The sequence below is a fragment of the Salminus brasiliensis genome, chromosome 24 (assembly GCF_030463535.1).
Source record: "Salminus brasiliensis chromosome 24, fSalBra1.hap2, whole genome shotgun sequence".
Lineage (NCBI taxonomy): Eukaryota > Metazoa > Chordata > Actinopteri > Characiformes > Bryconidae > Salminus > Salminus brasiliensis.
This window is the reverse complement of record NC_132901.1, coordinates 7,116,803-7,134,029: the sequence shown is the minus strand read 5'-3', so window position 1 is coordinate 7,134,029 and position 17,227 is coordinate 7,116,803. Positions and strand designations below refer to the sequence as shown.

Here is a 17,227-nt window from a genome sequence, read left to right as displayed (position 1 = left end):
TAAATACAATTTGCGCTTTGAGCCCCCATCATGGAATCCTCTACAAGTTGAAGGATGTATAACAGCTAAAGACAACATCAGAAGTGAAAGAACTATGTCGACTGACAGGTAGAGGTAGAGTAGGTAGAGTTATATCACAGTATTTTACATAAATATGACTTGGGTTAGGCAGCATTACACCGTTTGTGTGAGTTCAGTGCCTGCTACACTAAAGTCACAAGGTGCAGTAGCAGACGCCATTTCCTTTTAACTGTGCCCTGTTCAATGTCTCCCACATGCAAAAACCCAGATCCCTATATAGAGCACTATTATAGGAAACATAATATGACATGGTAGTGAATGATTTCGGACACTTCGTAATGAGTGTGAGCTCATTGCTGTGTGTATTGCACAAACAGTCTGAACATTGGCCTTTCTCTAAGAAGCTGCAGACAAATCTTCAAACCAAACGATGCAATAGATTTTGGGTTTTCTATGTCCGTTTACTGTATTTCGCTAGTACGCTATATATACAAGTGCTTTACGAGAACCGTGTTTTTAGACCCCATTACAAAATGGCAAAACCCAATGTGCACTATATAGTGAATAAGACACAGTTTCGGACACAGTTTATGTAGTAATTTTTATATTTGTTTGTTTCTCGTTGACTATTTTAAATGTAATTGATTGTTTCTGATCTTATTGGCTTCTTACTACTGAGCAAGTATTCAGCTATGGTTCTTTTAATTATTTAGTCGTCTTGGCTATAAAAGCTTTCGTTTATATAAGTTATGATTTTCCTGTGTCTGAGAGTGATCCCTTTTGCACTAGGGAGTAAGCCATAAGCATTTGAGTTGAGTGGATTAACTCTTGGTTATAACCAGTTCTAGAAAAATAAGATGTACAACATTAATGACCTTCGGTAACTAAGCAGCTACATGGGTCTTTTTTACCATTAAAGCGAGGAGAGCGCGCACACGAGAGGCGCCTCGAGGACATGCGCGTTCACGACTGGTTGTTGCTTTCTCCGTCCGACGCGTGTGGTTCTGGCACTGTTTAATATTTACAGAGCCTCCGTTGTTAGAACTGATTTGTGGGCCAGGTTGGGTTTATATGACTCGTGCAGTCAGAGACTTCTTCCGTGGACGGCATCCAGAAGCCTGTTGATTTGAACGGTAAGACAGAGAAACGTTGTGGTTTGTGTTTGAGTGTGGTTTAAAGGCATTAGATCAGAGGGAGAGGAGGAACGACTACTGGGATCACATCAGCCCGTCACATCCGCCATGCAGGTTTTCAAAGACGAAACGTCATAGAAATATACAGAGGTCAGGTTGGTTTAAATGATTTGCTGAGAATGCAGTTAGGGTTAACTAATAGAATCCAGCCACAATGGAGTTTTCTGCTTTCCTCCTCTAACACACCTGATTTAAGCTCAAGGGAGGCTTAAAAGCTAATGGACTGATTTGAAGCGTCAATGCAGGTGGAATGAATCGGCGCATCAGATCCTAATTAGCCTTTATTAAAATAGCCTACGATGTTTGCACGTAAATTATTAAAACATTTGTTTTTGGAAATTAGTAATTTAGCACATTTTAAATAATATATACTGGACAGGAAACAACCTTTTCATCTAGCTAGTTGAATTTGCCTCATTATAAAATGCTCTTTATGTTCGGTACTGAGTTGTGTAGGGAATTGGTTGCTCAAACATTATATATATATATATATATATATATATCACTGTGGCCTGTGCAAATGTTTTTTCGTATTTCGGAAACAGTACAGACACGTGTCCCAGTTAATTACCGTCGTTCGCGGTTTAAGGCCGTTTAAGGCTGCTAAGCCTCCCTGGCTAAAGCGCATTAAGCAGACTGGCGCAGCGCAAACAAAGACTACTTTAGGCTCGCGCGGGATCAGCTACACGAGCGCGAGGAAGCCCCTCAATCGAGAGATGTCATAGAGACCAATGGATATGTAGTTATGAAGTTATGTGGGGCGTCATTAATTAACGAGTTTTCGATATGTACGTCAACCTGGTCACGTGACTCAACGTGAATACGGGCAAGGCTGGGAACAGGGGTAAGTCTTTTGGGTTTTTTCCCTTACAAAAGTAAGTCTTTGATTTTAAGTTAATTGAAAATTCAAAAGTAAATGAACAACAACAAAAAACTTGGTCAAAGAAAATAAGTTAGCAGATTTGTGACGTGTCAGTCATTTGTTAATTTTATGTGTTTATCTTGCGGAAACAGGGCATATCTGACTTCTGATGCAGCAAGGTCAAAATGATGGGTGAGGACTAATGTCTGCTTATTCTACAGCCTCTTTATTACAGTACTTATGCAATGCCCATAAGCTCTATCTAGCACAATGTTTGTGTATGTTTGTTTTCGTGTTAATCACTCAATGAGATGTGTTTCTGTGTGAGTGTGTACAGATACACAGCGTGCTCTGTTGGCTGTGGAGCGACTTCAGGAAAGGCTGAAAAAGAGGGGGGAGCTGCCTACAGAGGAGAAATTGAGTCTCCTAAAGAGTGTATTACAGAGTCCCCTTTTCCACCAGATCCTCATCATGCAAGACACTGCACATTATCATCAGCTGCACCAGGTACTTTACAGAGTAACACACAGACTTTACAGAGTTTTTTTGTGTGCTTACAAACCATAAAAGTGCATCAGGGTACTGTGAGAGAAAGTGAGTATGGTAGTATTTATAACAAAAGCATATCTTACACTGAAAAGGAATAATTTCTGAGTCGGATAAATTCAATGCATTTCTATTTCAGTGTACTTCCTGGTCCTCTTTTGCCATTTTCTTTGGCATTTTTTATTTTGCAGTGCCTGCTGTATTTTTGCCACAATGCAGGCATATTATTAAGTTATGATGCTAATACATAATCTATTAACTATTAACATTATTCAGTAACTATTTTAAAGCTAATATTTACTTATTATGATGTAGTTGCGAAGGTAAAAAAATTGTGTGTGAACTCACATACAGGCCCCTCGGTTTTATTGGGTTAGAAAGAGAGTATCACATGCTTTTTGTGAACCGCCCAGGAAATGGATTTGTGTTAATACTCCTGGTAACCAGGTCTTAAGGGCAACGCTGACGACTAATTAACAGCACAGACACCATTAAACCACTAATAACTGCTTTTACCTTCTTTGCTATTGGCTCAGTAACTAGTGCCTCACAGTTTACTGTAACGGCCATAAATACAGTATTGTTTAATATTAACCAACTGTATTCAAAAAGTTCCATAGCAATGTTTTTTTCTTTTTTAACAGCTGTTAATTTTATGCCTCCCATCACTATTGTTAATTATACACATGCATACTAATACATGTTAACATGTATGTGAGTGTAAATATATATATATATATATATATATATATATAACCCACTTTATGCAAACAAGCTGAATATGGGAACATTACAGAGACTTAAAAAAATGTTAATGAGGATTGTGTTGAGAACACTATACTAATGTTGGAGAATCTCACCTTGCTTTTATAACATCCCCCAGTTTGGTCAGTGTTGACAAGATTGTGTCATGCAATTCCTGCAGATTCTCAGGTGCTCTTTTATTCTGGGAATCTCCTAATGTATTGCATCCCAAAGGTGTTCTGTTGAAGACAGATCCGGTGACTGGGAAGGTCCCTGAAGAACAATGAATTCATTGTCATGTTCATGAAACCAGTTTGAGATGACTTTTGCTTGTGACATGTTTTCATACTGGAGGTAGCCATTAGAAGATGACCATAAATGGATGTGGATGGTCAGCAACAATACTTAATAGTCTGTGGCATTTAACTAGTCGTTTATTGTACAAATAATATCAGTACACCATCTTCTCCTGCTTTGACTGTTGACACAATGCATATTGGGTCCATGGATTCATGCTGTTGGCCTGTTGAGCTTGTGTCCACAGCAGCCTCAGCTGTATGTGCTTGACAGGCAGAAGTGGAACTTAACATGTTCCTCTGCTGTTGTAGCCCATTGACCTCATGGTTTGACATGTTTTGCTTTAAAATTCGCTTTGAATCATCACCTGATCTTTTCTAACAAGCTTTAACCTTTTAAGGTTCATTCATTACAGTGCTGAAATGGGTTCTGTTGGGGGAGTTATGACATTCTTTTGAGTTATTTAAGTTATATATAAGTTATTGGACTGAGGAGCATAGCTCTGATTTTTTTAACCGTTTTGACCCTAAGTAGGTGCCGAGGACTGGTTAAAATATGTATTATATCATTAACAAGTTGAGTACGATTGGGTTTTACTGAAGGCCCCATGTAAAAGCGCTGCAGGGTTAAAGAGAGAGCGGGCCACTGAAAACCACCTCAGTACTTAATGAATAGGACTCAAATACCTTGCTGCATATTTTCTGTGCTGTAGTGCCATTACAGAATGAAACATAATTGAAAACCAGCTTAGATTTTATTGTGTTATCCTTGATAAAATACTACTTGCCAAGGCCACAGTCCAGTACTTTTCACCGAATTGTACTGGACTCAGGCCTTCCGTTCCACATCCCTGGGCTAGACACTAAAGGGATAACTGTAACACCTGCAAAGGCCGACCCACAGAGAGCAATAGACAGAATAAGAAGAGATAAACGGCTCAGACTGCTAAGAGGGAACAAGAGTCTTCACTACAAAGTTATGACTAGTGGCCTACAGCCACTAATTCAGCATTGCTAGGGTTCCACGCCTATAGTTACATTTCCAGAGGGTTATTCCATATTCATTATTCATATACATAGGTGCTGTCCTGTACATTTGTTATGTATGCTCACTGTCAAATATTTCTTTGAAAACACTAGCAGGGACCAAATGGAGGCTGTGTAAGCTACTTACCTGAGCTGACTACTAAAGCTCTGTTGAGTGAGAGGGAGAAACCACCACCCCCCTACACACACATATATACTCACACACTTTCTCCCTGAGCCCACTTAAGCTGTGCTTAGTAAATGAGAAAAGTCGCAGAGGTCATACAACTCTTACTGTCTTTCTTTCACACACACACACACACACACACACACACACACACACACACACACACACACACACTTAATCCCCTGTTGAAAGAACATGAGCAGAAAGAGTTTGCTGGCCAAGTTAACACTAAATAATCACAAATCAGTAAATTGTACTTACAGTGGGGCAAAAAAGTATTTAGTCAGCCACTGATTGTGCAAGTTCTCCTACTTAGAAAGATGAGAGAGGTCTGTAATTTTCATCATAGTACACTTCAACTATGAGAGACAAAATGAGAAACAAATCCAGGAAATCACATTGTAGGATTTTTAAAGAATTTATATGTAAATTATGGTGGAAAATAAGTATTTCACCCACAAACAAGCAAGATTTCTGGCTCTCACAGACCTGTAACTTCTTCTTTAAGAAACTCTTCTGTCCTCCATTCGTTACCTGCATCAGACTCCAAACTTGGCCAAGACCAAAGAGCTGTTGAAGGACACCAGGAAGAAAATTGTAGACCTACACCAGGCTGGGAAGAGTGAATCTACAATAGGCAAGCAGGTTGGTGTGAATAAATCAACTGTGGAAGCAATTGTAAGAAAATGGAAGACATACAAGACCATTGATAATCTCCCTCAATCTGGGCCCCCACACAAGATCTCATGGGGTCAAAATGATCATGAGAACATTGAACAAAAATCCCAGAACTACACAGTGACCTGATGAATGCCCTGCAGAGAGCTGGGACAAAAGTAACAAAGGCTACCATCAGGAACACACTACGCCAAGAAGGACTCAAATCCTGCAATGTTTGGAGTCTGATACAGGTAACGAGTGGAGGACATAGGAGTTTCTTAAAGAAGAAGTTATTGGGCTGTGAGAGCCAGAAATCTTGCTTGTTTGTGGGTGACCAAATACTTATACTTACTTAAGCCAGTACATGTCCAGGCCCGTCTGAAGTTTGCCAGAGAGCATATGGATGATCCAAAAGAGGATTGGGAGAATATCATGTGGTCAGATGAATCCAAAATAGAACTTTTTGGTAAAAACTCAATTCGTAGTGTTTAGAGGAAGAAGAATGCCGAGTTGCATCCCAAGAACACCATACCTACTGTGAAGCATGGAGGTGGAAACATCATGCTTTGGGGCTGTTTTTCTGCAAAGGGGACAGGAAGACTGATCCGTGTTAAAGGAAGAATGAACGGGGCCATGTATCGTGAGATTTTTTTTTTATTTTATTCTTCCATCAGTGAGAGCATTGAAGATGGAACGTGGCTGGGTCTTCCAGCATGACAATGATCCCAAACACACTGCTTGGGCAACGAAGGACTGGCCCTGTAAAAAGCATTTCAAGGTCCTGGAGAGGCCTAGACAGTCTCCAGACCTCAACCCCATAGAAAATTTGTGGAGGGAGTTGAAAGTCTGTGTTGCCCAGCGACAGCTCCTAAACATCACTGCTCTAGAGGAGATCTGCATGGAGGAATGGGCCAAAATACCAGCTACAGTATGTGCAAACCTGGTGAAGACTTACAGGAAACATTTGACCTCTGTCATTGCCAACAACGGCTATGTTACAAAGTATTGAGTTGAACTTTTGTTATTGACCAAATACTTATTTTCCACCATAATGTACAAGTAAATTCTTTAAAAATCCTACAATGTGATTTCCTAGATTTTTTTTCATTTTGTCTCTCATAGTTGAAGTGTCCCTATGATGAAAATTATAGATCTCTCTCATCTTTTTAATTAATTGTGCAAGTTCTAAGAGAACTTGCAAAATCTTTGGCTGACTAAATACTTTTTTGCCCCACTGTAAAATCAAATATAGCGTTTGTGTCAGTGGCATTTAAACAATGGAGAGTTGGGGTCAAAAATATATAACTATTATATGTTTCCTGTACCATTTCCTGCTACCCTGCCTGGTAAAGGACTCAATCCATCCCTTGAGCTGCAGACAACAGATTTAAATTAAAATTAAAATTTATTTTAGAGTACCACACACATGAGTTTTATTTGTGAAGCACCTCATGAACCTGGCTCATATTTAATATAACATTCTTCACAAGTAGGTGCTGTTATTGCTGAAACTGTGGACAAAAATGTGGACAAAAGTGTTGGGGGAATCAAGGGAAATCAAGGGTAATAAAGGTTTATTTTCTGATTTTGTTGGAGTAACTGACTCTACTGTCCAGAGAAGGCCTTGTACTAGATTTTGAAGCACTGCTGGAGGATTTGATTGCACTCAGAATGTTAGTGACCTCATCCCTAACTTACCAAATCATCCCAAAAGTAATGGATAGAGCACCATCATTCTAGAGAACACAATTGTGGTGAGCAATATAAAGTGTGCACGACATGTAAAATCTTGAGGCAAAGCCCAGTGCTGCACTGTTTTCTCTCCATTTATGTTGGTCAAAAATAAGTACAGTATAGACCAGACGTGGTGGTTGTGCATTGCCATGGTAATGACAGTTGCACTGAGCTGGAAGAATGTAGCATATTCTGACAAGGCTATATTAGAACCAAAAATAACTAAAATGCTTGTTAAAAGCTTCACAGTAGTTAGAATTGGCAATTCAGATTCTGACAAATTAGTTTAACCGTACTTCAGAACAAGTGAGCAGGTGATATTATTATTTAACTTGTTAGTTGATGGGATATCTAGACAGGCAATGAAACACATGTATGTATGTGTTTGAACTACTTCTGAATTACTGTGCATGTAGTGGTGTTTTGGTTTTGATGTAGAATTGTATCCTGTATACATTCAGCGTTCACTTTTTTGGGGTGTTACTTTCTATCTTTGCCCAGTCTCCTCCTCCGCAATAGCTCATGCTCAAACTAGGACATGGCTCAATTTCCTTGCAGTTGATGGGCATTTTTTTGACTAAAGAGCAGGACACATGATCAACAAATCCACCTTTGTGGTGTTGGGATACTTTTAACAATGGCAGAAACAGTGGCAATAGTCCCAAGGATGGTGAAAGCAGAAAAGTACTACTTGATGTCTCAGAAGCTTTTCAGAATGCAACCAGTGACTGCTGAGTTGTGTTTTTACAGCTGTTTACAGCTGTTTTTACAACAGTGTTGAAAGGACATAAGTTTAAACAGCTTTTACAAAAAGGCATTATGCAGTTTTATGTGACAAAATATTTCAGATTGTTACAGCTTGAATGCATTCATCAGACTCTCGGAGCTCCTCTTGAGATTGGTTCCCTTTTTTTTTTTTTTTTTTTTTTGGTAGGGGAGGTTGGGAGGCATAGAAACAATTACACCAACATAGAATGTTTACACCCCTTTCTTTTTTATCACTAAACCACTAAATGGGTTTTCTCTTTTGTCCTGTTTGTTGGAAGCTCCATCATTTCTTAATTTCATGGTGACACGTAAACCCTGTGTCTCACAAGCATATCACAATTAGAAAATGATCTTGTGCACAACCTTACAGACTAAATATTAATTTCAGACACACTGCAAATGCATCAGGTCGTTTTTGTACTGGGCCTTCTCATGTAGGTACATGTGGCCTAAAATGTTTGTGTGTGTTTCTGCAGGGTTCTATTAAGTTACCCCGATCCCATTCCCTACGAGGTGACTTGAGCCGTATTGGCACATCTTGTACTCTCAGGCACAGCGAGTCCTACCTGTCAGCCCAGCGGCGAAATGATCGATATGGATCTGCTAACCATATATCAACCACTCCCATCATCACAGAGGACTTGCAGTCAACTATACAGTCTATGGCAATGGTACACATCTGACTGACTGTTTCATACGTTTACAATTGTGCTTACCATGCACAGCCCAAACACCGGACTATGTTATGTCTACTTGTGTTCCTGTCCCAGGGTCGCCGTGTGCTGAGTGTGGATTTTCAGAAGGAACAGGGCAGCCTGGGATTCGATGTGGTGGGCCTGCAAAATGAATACAGAGGAGGGTCTGGTATTTTCATACAGGGAATAAGGCCTGGCTCTTTGGCCCACAGGTACACGCATAGGCTTGTTTTTCTGTCCTTGGACTAGTATTTGTGTACCACCTCCAGCTTGCTAAGCTTATCTTACCCTAATCCTTAACATGGATGTAACAGACATTTATACAAATAAATGCAGTGACAGTAGAAGCCCTTTGTTAAACCCATAGTTATAAACTTCAGGGGGCCTTCCGAATGACGTAGCCATATACGTGTTGGCCCTGTCATTGGAAGATTGCAGGTTCAATCCCTGGTGATGTCACAGCAATTGTCTCTTGGTGGGTACACCAGCCAAGTATCTCCCTCCCATTAGTCAATGCAATGCTAGCCAGTGTGGGTTCTGTTAGCTGACGAAATTCTACAAGCACATTCAACTGCCCAATAATATGTGCACGTTTTGTTTACAACAAGTGCAAAAGCAGTGATGTATAAGCAGGAATAGCAGCAACAACACCAGTAATTTCTTACGGTAGAGGAACGTTGTTACAATGTTACTGATATGGGCATAACACCAACTAGAGGATGTCCATATAACTTTAAAGTTTTACTGCTTATATGTTTTACTGCAAGTGTGTATTAGCTAGCTAGCACTCAAGGTAGGCTGATGACGGTAGCCCATCAATCCAGTGAAACTTTGAGTAGTATTAACTTTTTAACAATAAAAATACAATGGCAAATTAATCAAGTAATTTACAGTCAGGCAATTTACAGTCTGAAATATTTTATTGTATTTGAGTATACTATTTGTACACAGTACATGTAGGTAAGTAAGAGTCTAACTGTGCAGTAAACCCAACAACGTTAAATTGGCCTTTGTAATGTTTATCGAAGATTGTGAAATTGTGCTTGCATTCTTCTCTTCTGTCTTTTTTTCAGTGATGGCCTCCGCGAATCCGATCAGATTCTTGCGGTGAATGGGGAGGTGTTTGACTCTACAATAACCCAGCAGCAAGCCTTCAGGGTGTTACAGAGCGCTGTCTCCATGACAACTCTGACTGTAGCAAGAGGACCAATGGCTGATCTCTGCCCACCACGCATGAGCCGTGCTGTGTCGCTGCCCAAAGACCTCTCAGGCATCAGCGATTCTTTCAATGTAAGACTAACACAGCCTCTCTAAGAACCACAAATCGTAGTCTTCATTTAATTGACTAATATAGCTTTATATGTGATGTCCATTAAAACAATGTAAAAATAAGTTTATGTTTATATCAGCTGTATTTCCCAGTATATACAGTGCTACTTCTCAAAAGCATGCAATTGCTTGCTTTAGTAATTATTTGAACACTAAAGGCTATTTTTAGAAACTGTATATACTGTGTGTGCTGACATTTAAAAAATATCTTCCTTTCTTAGAGATTCTAATGAATTATTTGCAAACTATGAAGTTATAGGGTACCCAATCATTTTGTATATGAATCTGCAACCACATATTATATTATTGAACAGTAATGTATAATTAAAATTAAGAGTGTATACCTAATCTCTAAAGGATTTTAAATTATATTTAAATTATAATTAATATGAGAATTTATATTAGAGTCCTTCCGTTTCTGCCTGAGCAAATAACCTACATTTTTTATTATAGTCACTTTTATGTTGCCATGTTGTTTAGATTGTAAAAAAGCTGGATCTTAAGGGACCCTTCAGGAGGCAACATTGTTAGCAACCAGAGCTCTCCACCAAGAACCATTTAAGAACCCTTATTTGTAAGAGTGTAATGCTATTAAAGTAATCGCATTAGCAGTTACAGTGTCTGGGGCGATAATAATATCTAAAAAACTGTGGCTTCAGTGCAAGGCCTTCTAGAGACAGGCACACTAAGCTGTTTTTTGTGTGTTTTTACTGTCCTAGGCGAGGAATGTCCAGCTAATTGAACTGGAGAATGATGGCTCAGGCCTGGGATTTGGAATCATTGGAGGGAAGAGCGCAGGCACTATGGTGAAAACCATCTTGTCAGAAGGAGCAGCAGGAAAGGTACCAGAAAGAAACACCAGTTTACTAAGTAGACTTACCTTGTATTCACACTCTTTGGTCACCAAGAAGCCTTGTTTGATTAACACTTGATCAATTTAAATTGATCTCACAACAATGCACTGGCAACCCCAGAGTCCTGACCTCAAAGATGATTATCCAACATGCTTGTTTCTTTTTTTAAGTTGATGAGAGGGCCTGGCTCGCAATCTCAGGTCTGTGTGTTTTATGTTTTGTTAAATGGTACGGGCAGGACGGGCGCTTGCGCAGTGGTGACATGCTCCTGAGGATTGGTGATGTGGACGTGTCTAGTATGGGCACTGATGAAGTAGCACGAGAGCTCCGCCTCTCTGGCTCCAAAGTGAGGCTTCTCATTGCCAGGGAAACCACAGACAATGACCTCATGTACAGTGTTGCCCAGCAACAGGAAACACTAGAAGGACAGGTGCACTGTTACTGTTTCTCAGACTATGTGACTGTGTGTGTGAGTGTGTGTGTGTTTTTTTTGGGGGGGTGGGGGGTAAATAGGATACAAAGACTTAAATGTTATGCAAGAGTGTAACTGTGCACATTCAATAATGCTCAGAGTAGTTTACACCCAGAAATATTTACTTGAAAAGCTAGGTTGGGTGACCAGGTCTATACTTCAGCTTTGTTGTAGGTGTCCAGACTTTTAAAAATCTGTGCAGTATATCAGGCAAGAATATTTTGATATCAAGATATTGTGGAGTGAAAACAACCTCATGTGCTAGAATTGGTTAACCAATATAGAAGAAATCATAAGACATGATAGGACACAGACCTGTTTAATGAGGGCCAACCATAAAAGGTTTTTTTTTTAAAAACTCTCTTTGATCACGACTAACTTAAATGCCCATCTTATAGACATTGTTAAGGGCTCGGTTTCTATTTATATGCTGGACAAAAGTAGTTTTTTCCGTAATGGTTATGTCTTCTTAATGTAAACGAAAGGTAATAAAGTCAGCATGTCAGCAATAAAGACATGGTCTAATGAGTGTCAATATATTTATAGAACCCTACCATATTGTATTAGATCATAGAAAAGCTGGCCACCCTGGTTACTACATCAGTTTTGCATAACTACTCTGTTTTTGCTATGACTTTGCAGTGTGGTGAAGGGGATAAAGAGTTCATTGTCAGAATTACAAAGAACAAAAATGGCCTTGGCATCACCATCGCCAGGTCTATTGAGCACCTGAATGCAGGTAAGGCCTTAAATGCAGGTAAGGCCTTAAAGCACAAGTAAACTCTACACAATGTTTCAACAAACATTTTCACATACATTCTCCTTGTGGCATTTTGTTAAAATAAGTGATTTGGCCAACATTAGACATTACACTTTTGCTGTTCCAAACCTGGCTGAAGCAGCCCCAAGAGTTTAAGAATCACTTGTGTATGTGGGCAGCGCCATACGAAGCAGAACAGGCTCTGATTGTCTCCTTTCTACCCCGCCCTCTCCTGACTAAGCCCTGCCTCCGCATGCTTGTTACCGACTCCCTAACGTGCATTTTTCAGGGGCAGGATACCTGCTGATATTGAGGATGAATATACTTTTTAAACTTAGCCGTCTTAATTTTGCCAGTAGGAAAAACTATACATGCACACAATAAATCACCAGCATTCAGTCCCAGCAAGCTAATTCAAAGGAAGCCTTTCATTGACGAGCACTGGTTATTTTACCTTGTACGTAAAGGGTGTGTAATTACAGTGCTGATCTATTTTGAAACAGAGGCAAATGTCCGTGGAGTCTGTGATCTTTTTTATGTGCAGTAAAAATTAAATGTTATATTTTGTTATATTATATGTATAGGAATAGTACATTTACCCCAAATGCACTTGACCGGCAAAGACATATTTGGTGTCTTAGCTGACCTAGAACATTTGGGACATTGTATATATTTGACTAAACTATTCCTTAACTGAATGAAATCAATAAAATAAGTAATGTATGACTAAATTGTAAAGTAGCAACAGAATCACTATTCTGCTGTCAGTCAAATGTCAATGGCAACATCCTCAACTGTCGTCAGCATTTAAAAGAAGGCTAGTTTAAATTCAGGAGTAAATTGAAGAGATATTGCATATTTTTATTGTTCTCCAGAATATTTTGTTTTTCTAACTATGCCTGTCTGCTGCTACTTGTTTTGCTAGGCTTCAGTGGCATTGTAGTGAAGGGGATTGTCAAGGGCAGTGCAGTGGATCAGGATGGACAAGTGCATATTGGAGATCACATTATTGCGGTGAGAGATGCACAAAGGTTTGATCTGTGTGTGTGTGTGTGTGCATGGTAAAATAATACTCATAGCATAGTGTCCAAGGTCTTTGATAATATGAAATAAATCAAGATATATCTCCCGTCCCTGGTTTCGAGTTTAATGACTACACTTTACGCAGTCATAATGTAGATCAGTAGTTCTCAAACCAGTCCCCAGGGCCTTCCTGAGGGTCCACATTTTGCTCTATCTATCTGGGGGTTCTGAGGTCCAATTTGAGAAGCATTGATGTAAATCATCACATGGTTATCCAGCTTCATTCTTTATCCATACAAAAATATACACTAACTGTCCATTTTGCATGTAATGGAATGTAACATTACATACGCTATATGGGCAACTATTGGGGCACCTGCTCATTGATTGTTTCTTCCAAAATCATTATCCTACTTTTTTGTCGTACCTGTCTCTACTGTCCAGGGAAGGCTACTTGATTTTGGAGCATAGCTGTGAGAATTTGACTGCATTGAGTGAGTGTGTGTTGACTGCTTGTGCTGTGTCAGCAATGGGTGCAACGTAAAGTAGCTGAATGCATTCATTTGAAGGGGTGTCCACAAACACTTGGACATACACTTAGTAAATACAACTGCTAAAGTAAACTACTAAAAGTATCATGTTTTCATCAAATGTTAACAACATTCCCGATGTTCTCAGAGCTTAATTAGGAATCAATAACCTGATTTTTTAGCCTATTAAATATGAGTATGTGAGCAAGTGACTTACCAGCCAAGTCCATGAGGTGCATTGCATTTGAAAAGGTATTAAAGTGCTTCCAGTTTGCAATTTCCACTGTCCAATATTATTAAGAAATGGCAGAGATGGGGAATTGTGAATGTCAAGGCAAGATCAGAAAGACCAGGAAAATTTTCATGCTGGCCAGAAATACAAAATAAACCTCCATATGACTGGTAGTATAGTGGTAGAGCTTTGTTGTAATGTTTGTTTACACAAAAGCCATTTTGCATGGAAAAGTCATCAGAAAGAATAAGCCTGAGGCACCTTGGAAGTATTGTAGACTTAGAAGTTCAACTTAAACTCTTTTTCCAAAGACATGTTTGTAGCAGAAAGAACCATTTGCCAACGGTGGATCTATCATCCTTTCAAATTAATGCAATTGGTAGAAAGAAAAAGATTTCACAAAAAATCTAAAACTAAAAGCAAAGTCAGTTAAGAAACCTACATTTCTAGAGGTTGGCTTCTATAAGATCAGAAACATACAGTGGGGAAAAAAGTATTTAGTCAGTCACCAATTGTGCAAGTTCTCAGAAGTAGACCTCAGCTATGAGAGACAAAATGAGAAGCAAAATTCTGAAAATCACATTGTCTGATTTTTAAAGAATTTATTTGCAAATAATGGTGGAAAATAAGTATTTGGTCACCTACAAACAAGCAAGATTTCTGGCTGTCACAGACCTGTAACTTCTTCTTTAAGAGGCTTCTCTGTCCTCCACTCATTACCTGTATTAATGGCACCTGTTTAAACTCGTTAACAGTATAAAAGACCTGCCCACAACCTCAAACAGTCACACTCCAAACTCCACTATGGTGAAGACCAAAGAGCTGTCGAAGGACACCAGAAACAAAATTGTAGACCTGCACCAGGCTGGGAAGACTGAATCTGCAATAGGCAAGCAGCTTGGTGTGAAGAAATCTACTGTGGGAGCAATAATCAGAAAATGGGAGACATACAAGACCACTGCTAATCTCCCTCGATCAGGGGCTCCACGCAAGATCTCAGCCCGTGGGGTAAAAATGATCACAAGAACGGTGAGCAAAAATCCCAGAACCACACGGGGGGACCTAGTGAATGACCTGCAGAAAGCTGGGACCAACGTTACAAAGGCTACCGTCAGTAACACACTACGCCGCCAGGGACTCAGATCTTGCAGTGCCAGACGTGTTCCCCTGCTTAAGCCAGTACATATCCGGGCGTGTCTGAAGTTTGCTAGAGAGCATTTGGATGTTCCAGAAGAGTATTGGGAGAATGTCATATGGTCAGATGAAACAAAAGTAGAACTGTTTGGTACAAACACAACTCGTGTTTGGAGGGGAGTGAATGCTGAGTTGCATCCAAAGAACACAATACCAACTGTGAAGCATGGGGGTGGCAACATCATGCTTTGGGGCTGTTTCTCTGCAAAGGGACTAGGACGACTGGTCCGTGTACATGAAAGAATAAATGGGGCCGTGTATTGTAAGATTTTGAGTGCAAACCTCCTTCCATCAGCAAGGGCATTGAAGATGAAACGTGGCTGGGTCTTTCAGCATGACAATGGTCCCAAGCACACTGCCAGGGCAACAAAGGAGTGGCTTCATAAGAAAGCATTTCAAGGTCCTGGAGTGGCCTAGCCAGTCTCCAGATCTCAACCCCATAGAAAACCTTTGGAAGGAGTTGAAAGCCTGTGTTGCCCGCCGACAGCCCCAAAACATCATTGCTCTAGAGGAGATCTGCATGGAGGAATGGGCCAACATACCAGCCACGGTGTGTGCCAACCTTGTGAAGACTTACAGAAAACGTTTGACCTCTGTCATTGTCAAAAAAAAGAATATATAACAAAGTATTGAGATGAACTTTTGTTATTAACAAAATACTTATTTTCCACCATTAATTGCACCATTCACCATTAAATAAATTCTTTAAAAATCAGACAATGTGATTTTCTGAATTATTTTTTCTCATTTTGTCTCTCATAGTTGAGGTCTACCTATGATGTCAATTACAGGCCTCTCTATCTTTTTAAGTGGGAGAACTTGCACAATTGCAAGTTTTTGCAATGGCCCTCACAGTCCCCTGACTTGAGCATTACACATCTGTGGGTAGATCTCAAATGTGCTCTGCATGCAGCCCATGTACATAAAAGAAATAGAAGCATTCTGAGTGAGTGAAAATTACTAAGACAAGCCACCTCATGGTCACAAAAAGTATTTACAAGCTGTAACATCTACATAACAGACAGTATATATATTGTAAATAGAGGTGACAGTATTTCTGTCACCTCTATTTACAATATTTTCAAAGAAAAATCTGTTTTTTAATCATGCAGTTTCCAATCAGGAAGCTAATCATGCAAGCTGCTTTTAGTAAATCTGAATTTAAGAAAGCTTAGGTTTGTGTGAAACCTAAACAGTCCTGAGTTCGGTTCTGTACTTGCGCACCTGCTCCCAGTGTCCGCCCTAGCACATCAAATGAGTTCTGTAAGTGCATATCTGTTTCTGTTGCATCATGATGTTTTACAAAACAGCCAGTTGTGTTCCTCAGCCTCTACATTTATGTAGCTCAAATTACTGTCGCCTGTCCTATTAAAAAAAGAGCTCAATCTGCTGAATCAGATATACTGAATTTAGCAGTCTGGTAAAACTACGTTTAATCTGTTTTCCTGCTGTTATACAAACACAACTGCCTAACAAACTATCAGTTTTTATTACTTTTGCTAATCAGATCCGTAATGGTTAGTGATGTGAGATGAAAGCAGGAGTTTTCAGTGGTGTGAGTATCAGGTTTCCAAATCTGATTGGACAGAGTTAACTTAACCAACAACCCCCAGTGAGCAAACCAATGGCGACAGTGGAAATTAAACAGAGCAGGAGGAAGAAACCTTGGGAAGAACCAAGACTCACAAGGGGGACCCATCTTCCCCTGGTCAGAACTATTTCTAAATTATTGATAAAAGTTACCAAACCATCTATACTGTTGAACTGTTCTGATCTGTTCTGTAATCATACTATAATAATCATGGTGTAGTATAACTTAATATAGTCATGGCAGTAATGGTAAGAATAATGCGAGTAATGATGGCAAATAGTGGTAATATTAATAGTGGCAGATAGTCAAGAGAGGTTTTAACATGGTCATTAGGCAGGTAGCAGTGGTAGGAGGGTGTGCTGCTGGTCTGGCATGGGTGGTGGTGGGGGTGAAGCCTGCTGGTTGTACTGGTAGGTGGCAGCAGGTCTGACGCAGGTAGAGGGGACCTCAGTGGACAGTCTTCCAGCTGGTCGGGCTGGGTGACCATTTACTCAGAGAAGGTAAAGAGAA

The 17,227-nt window shown here is 39.8% G+C and overlaps 1 protein-coding gene across 4 annotated transcripts in view; it reads left to right on the top strand.

Moving 5' to 3' along the window:
• The first annotated feature begins 1,080 nt into the window (after nt 1–1,080).
• LOC140546958 (multiple PDZ domain protein) overlaps nt 1,081–17,227 on the top strand; it is a 49,733-nt gene continuing 33,586 nt past the window's right edge. For 3 of the 4 annotated variants that reach the window (XM_072670436.1, XM_072670435.1, XM_072670439.1), the window contains exons 1-10: nt 1,081–1,154; nt 2,229–2,268; nt 2,414–2,583; nt 8,514–8,708; nt 8,808–8,944; nt 9,806–10,022; nt 10,781–10,903; nt 11,154–11,345; nt 12,030–12,126; nt 13,073–13,161. In XM_072670436.1, the coding sequence (XP_072526537.1) occupies nt 2,262–2,268; nt 2,414–2,583; nt 8,514–8,708; nt 8,808–8,944; nt 9,806–10,022; nt 10,781–10,903; nt 11,154–11,345; nt 12,030–12,126; nt 13,073–13,161 (1,227 nt within the window). In that variant the 5' untranslated portion in view covers nt 1,081–1,154; nt 2,229–2,261. The remainder of the gene's footprint in view (nt 1,155–2,228; nt 2,269–2,413; nt 2,584–8,513; nt 8,709–8,807; nt 8,945–9,805; nt 10,023–10,780; nt 10,904–11,153; nt 11,346–12,029; nt 12,127–13,072; nt 13,162–17,227) is intronic. The other variant, XM_072670438.1, reaches the window with a different exon arrangement.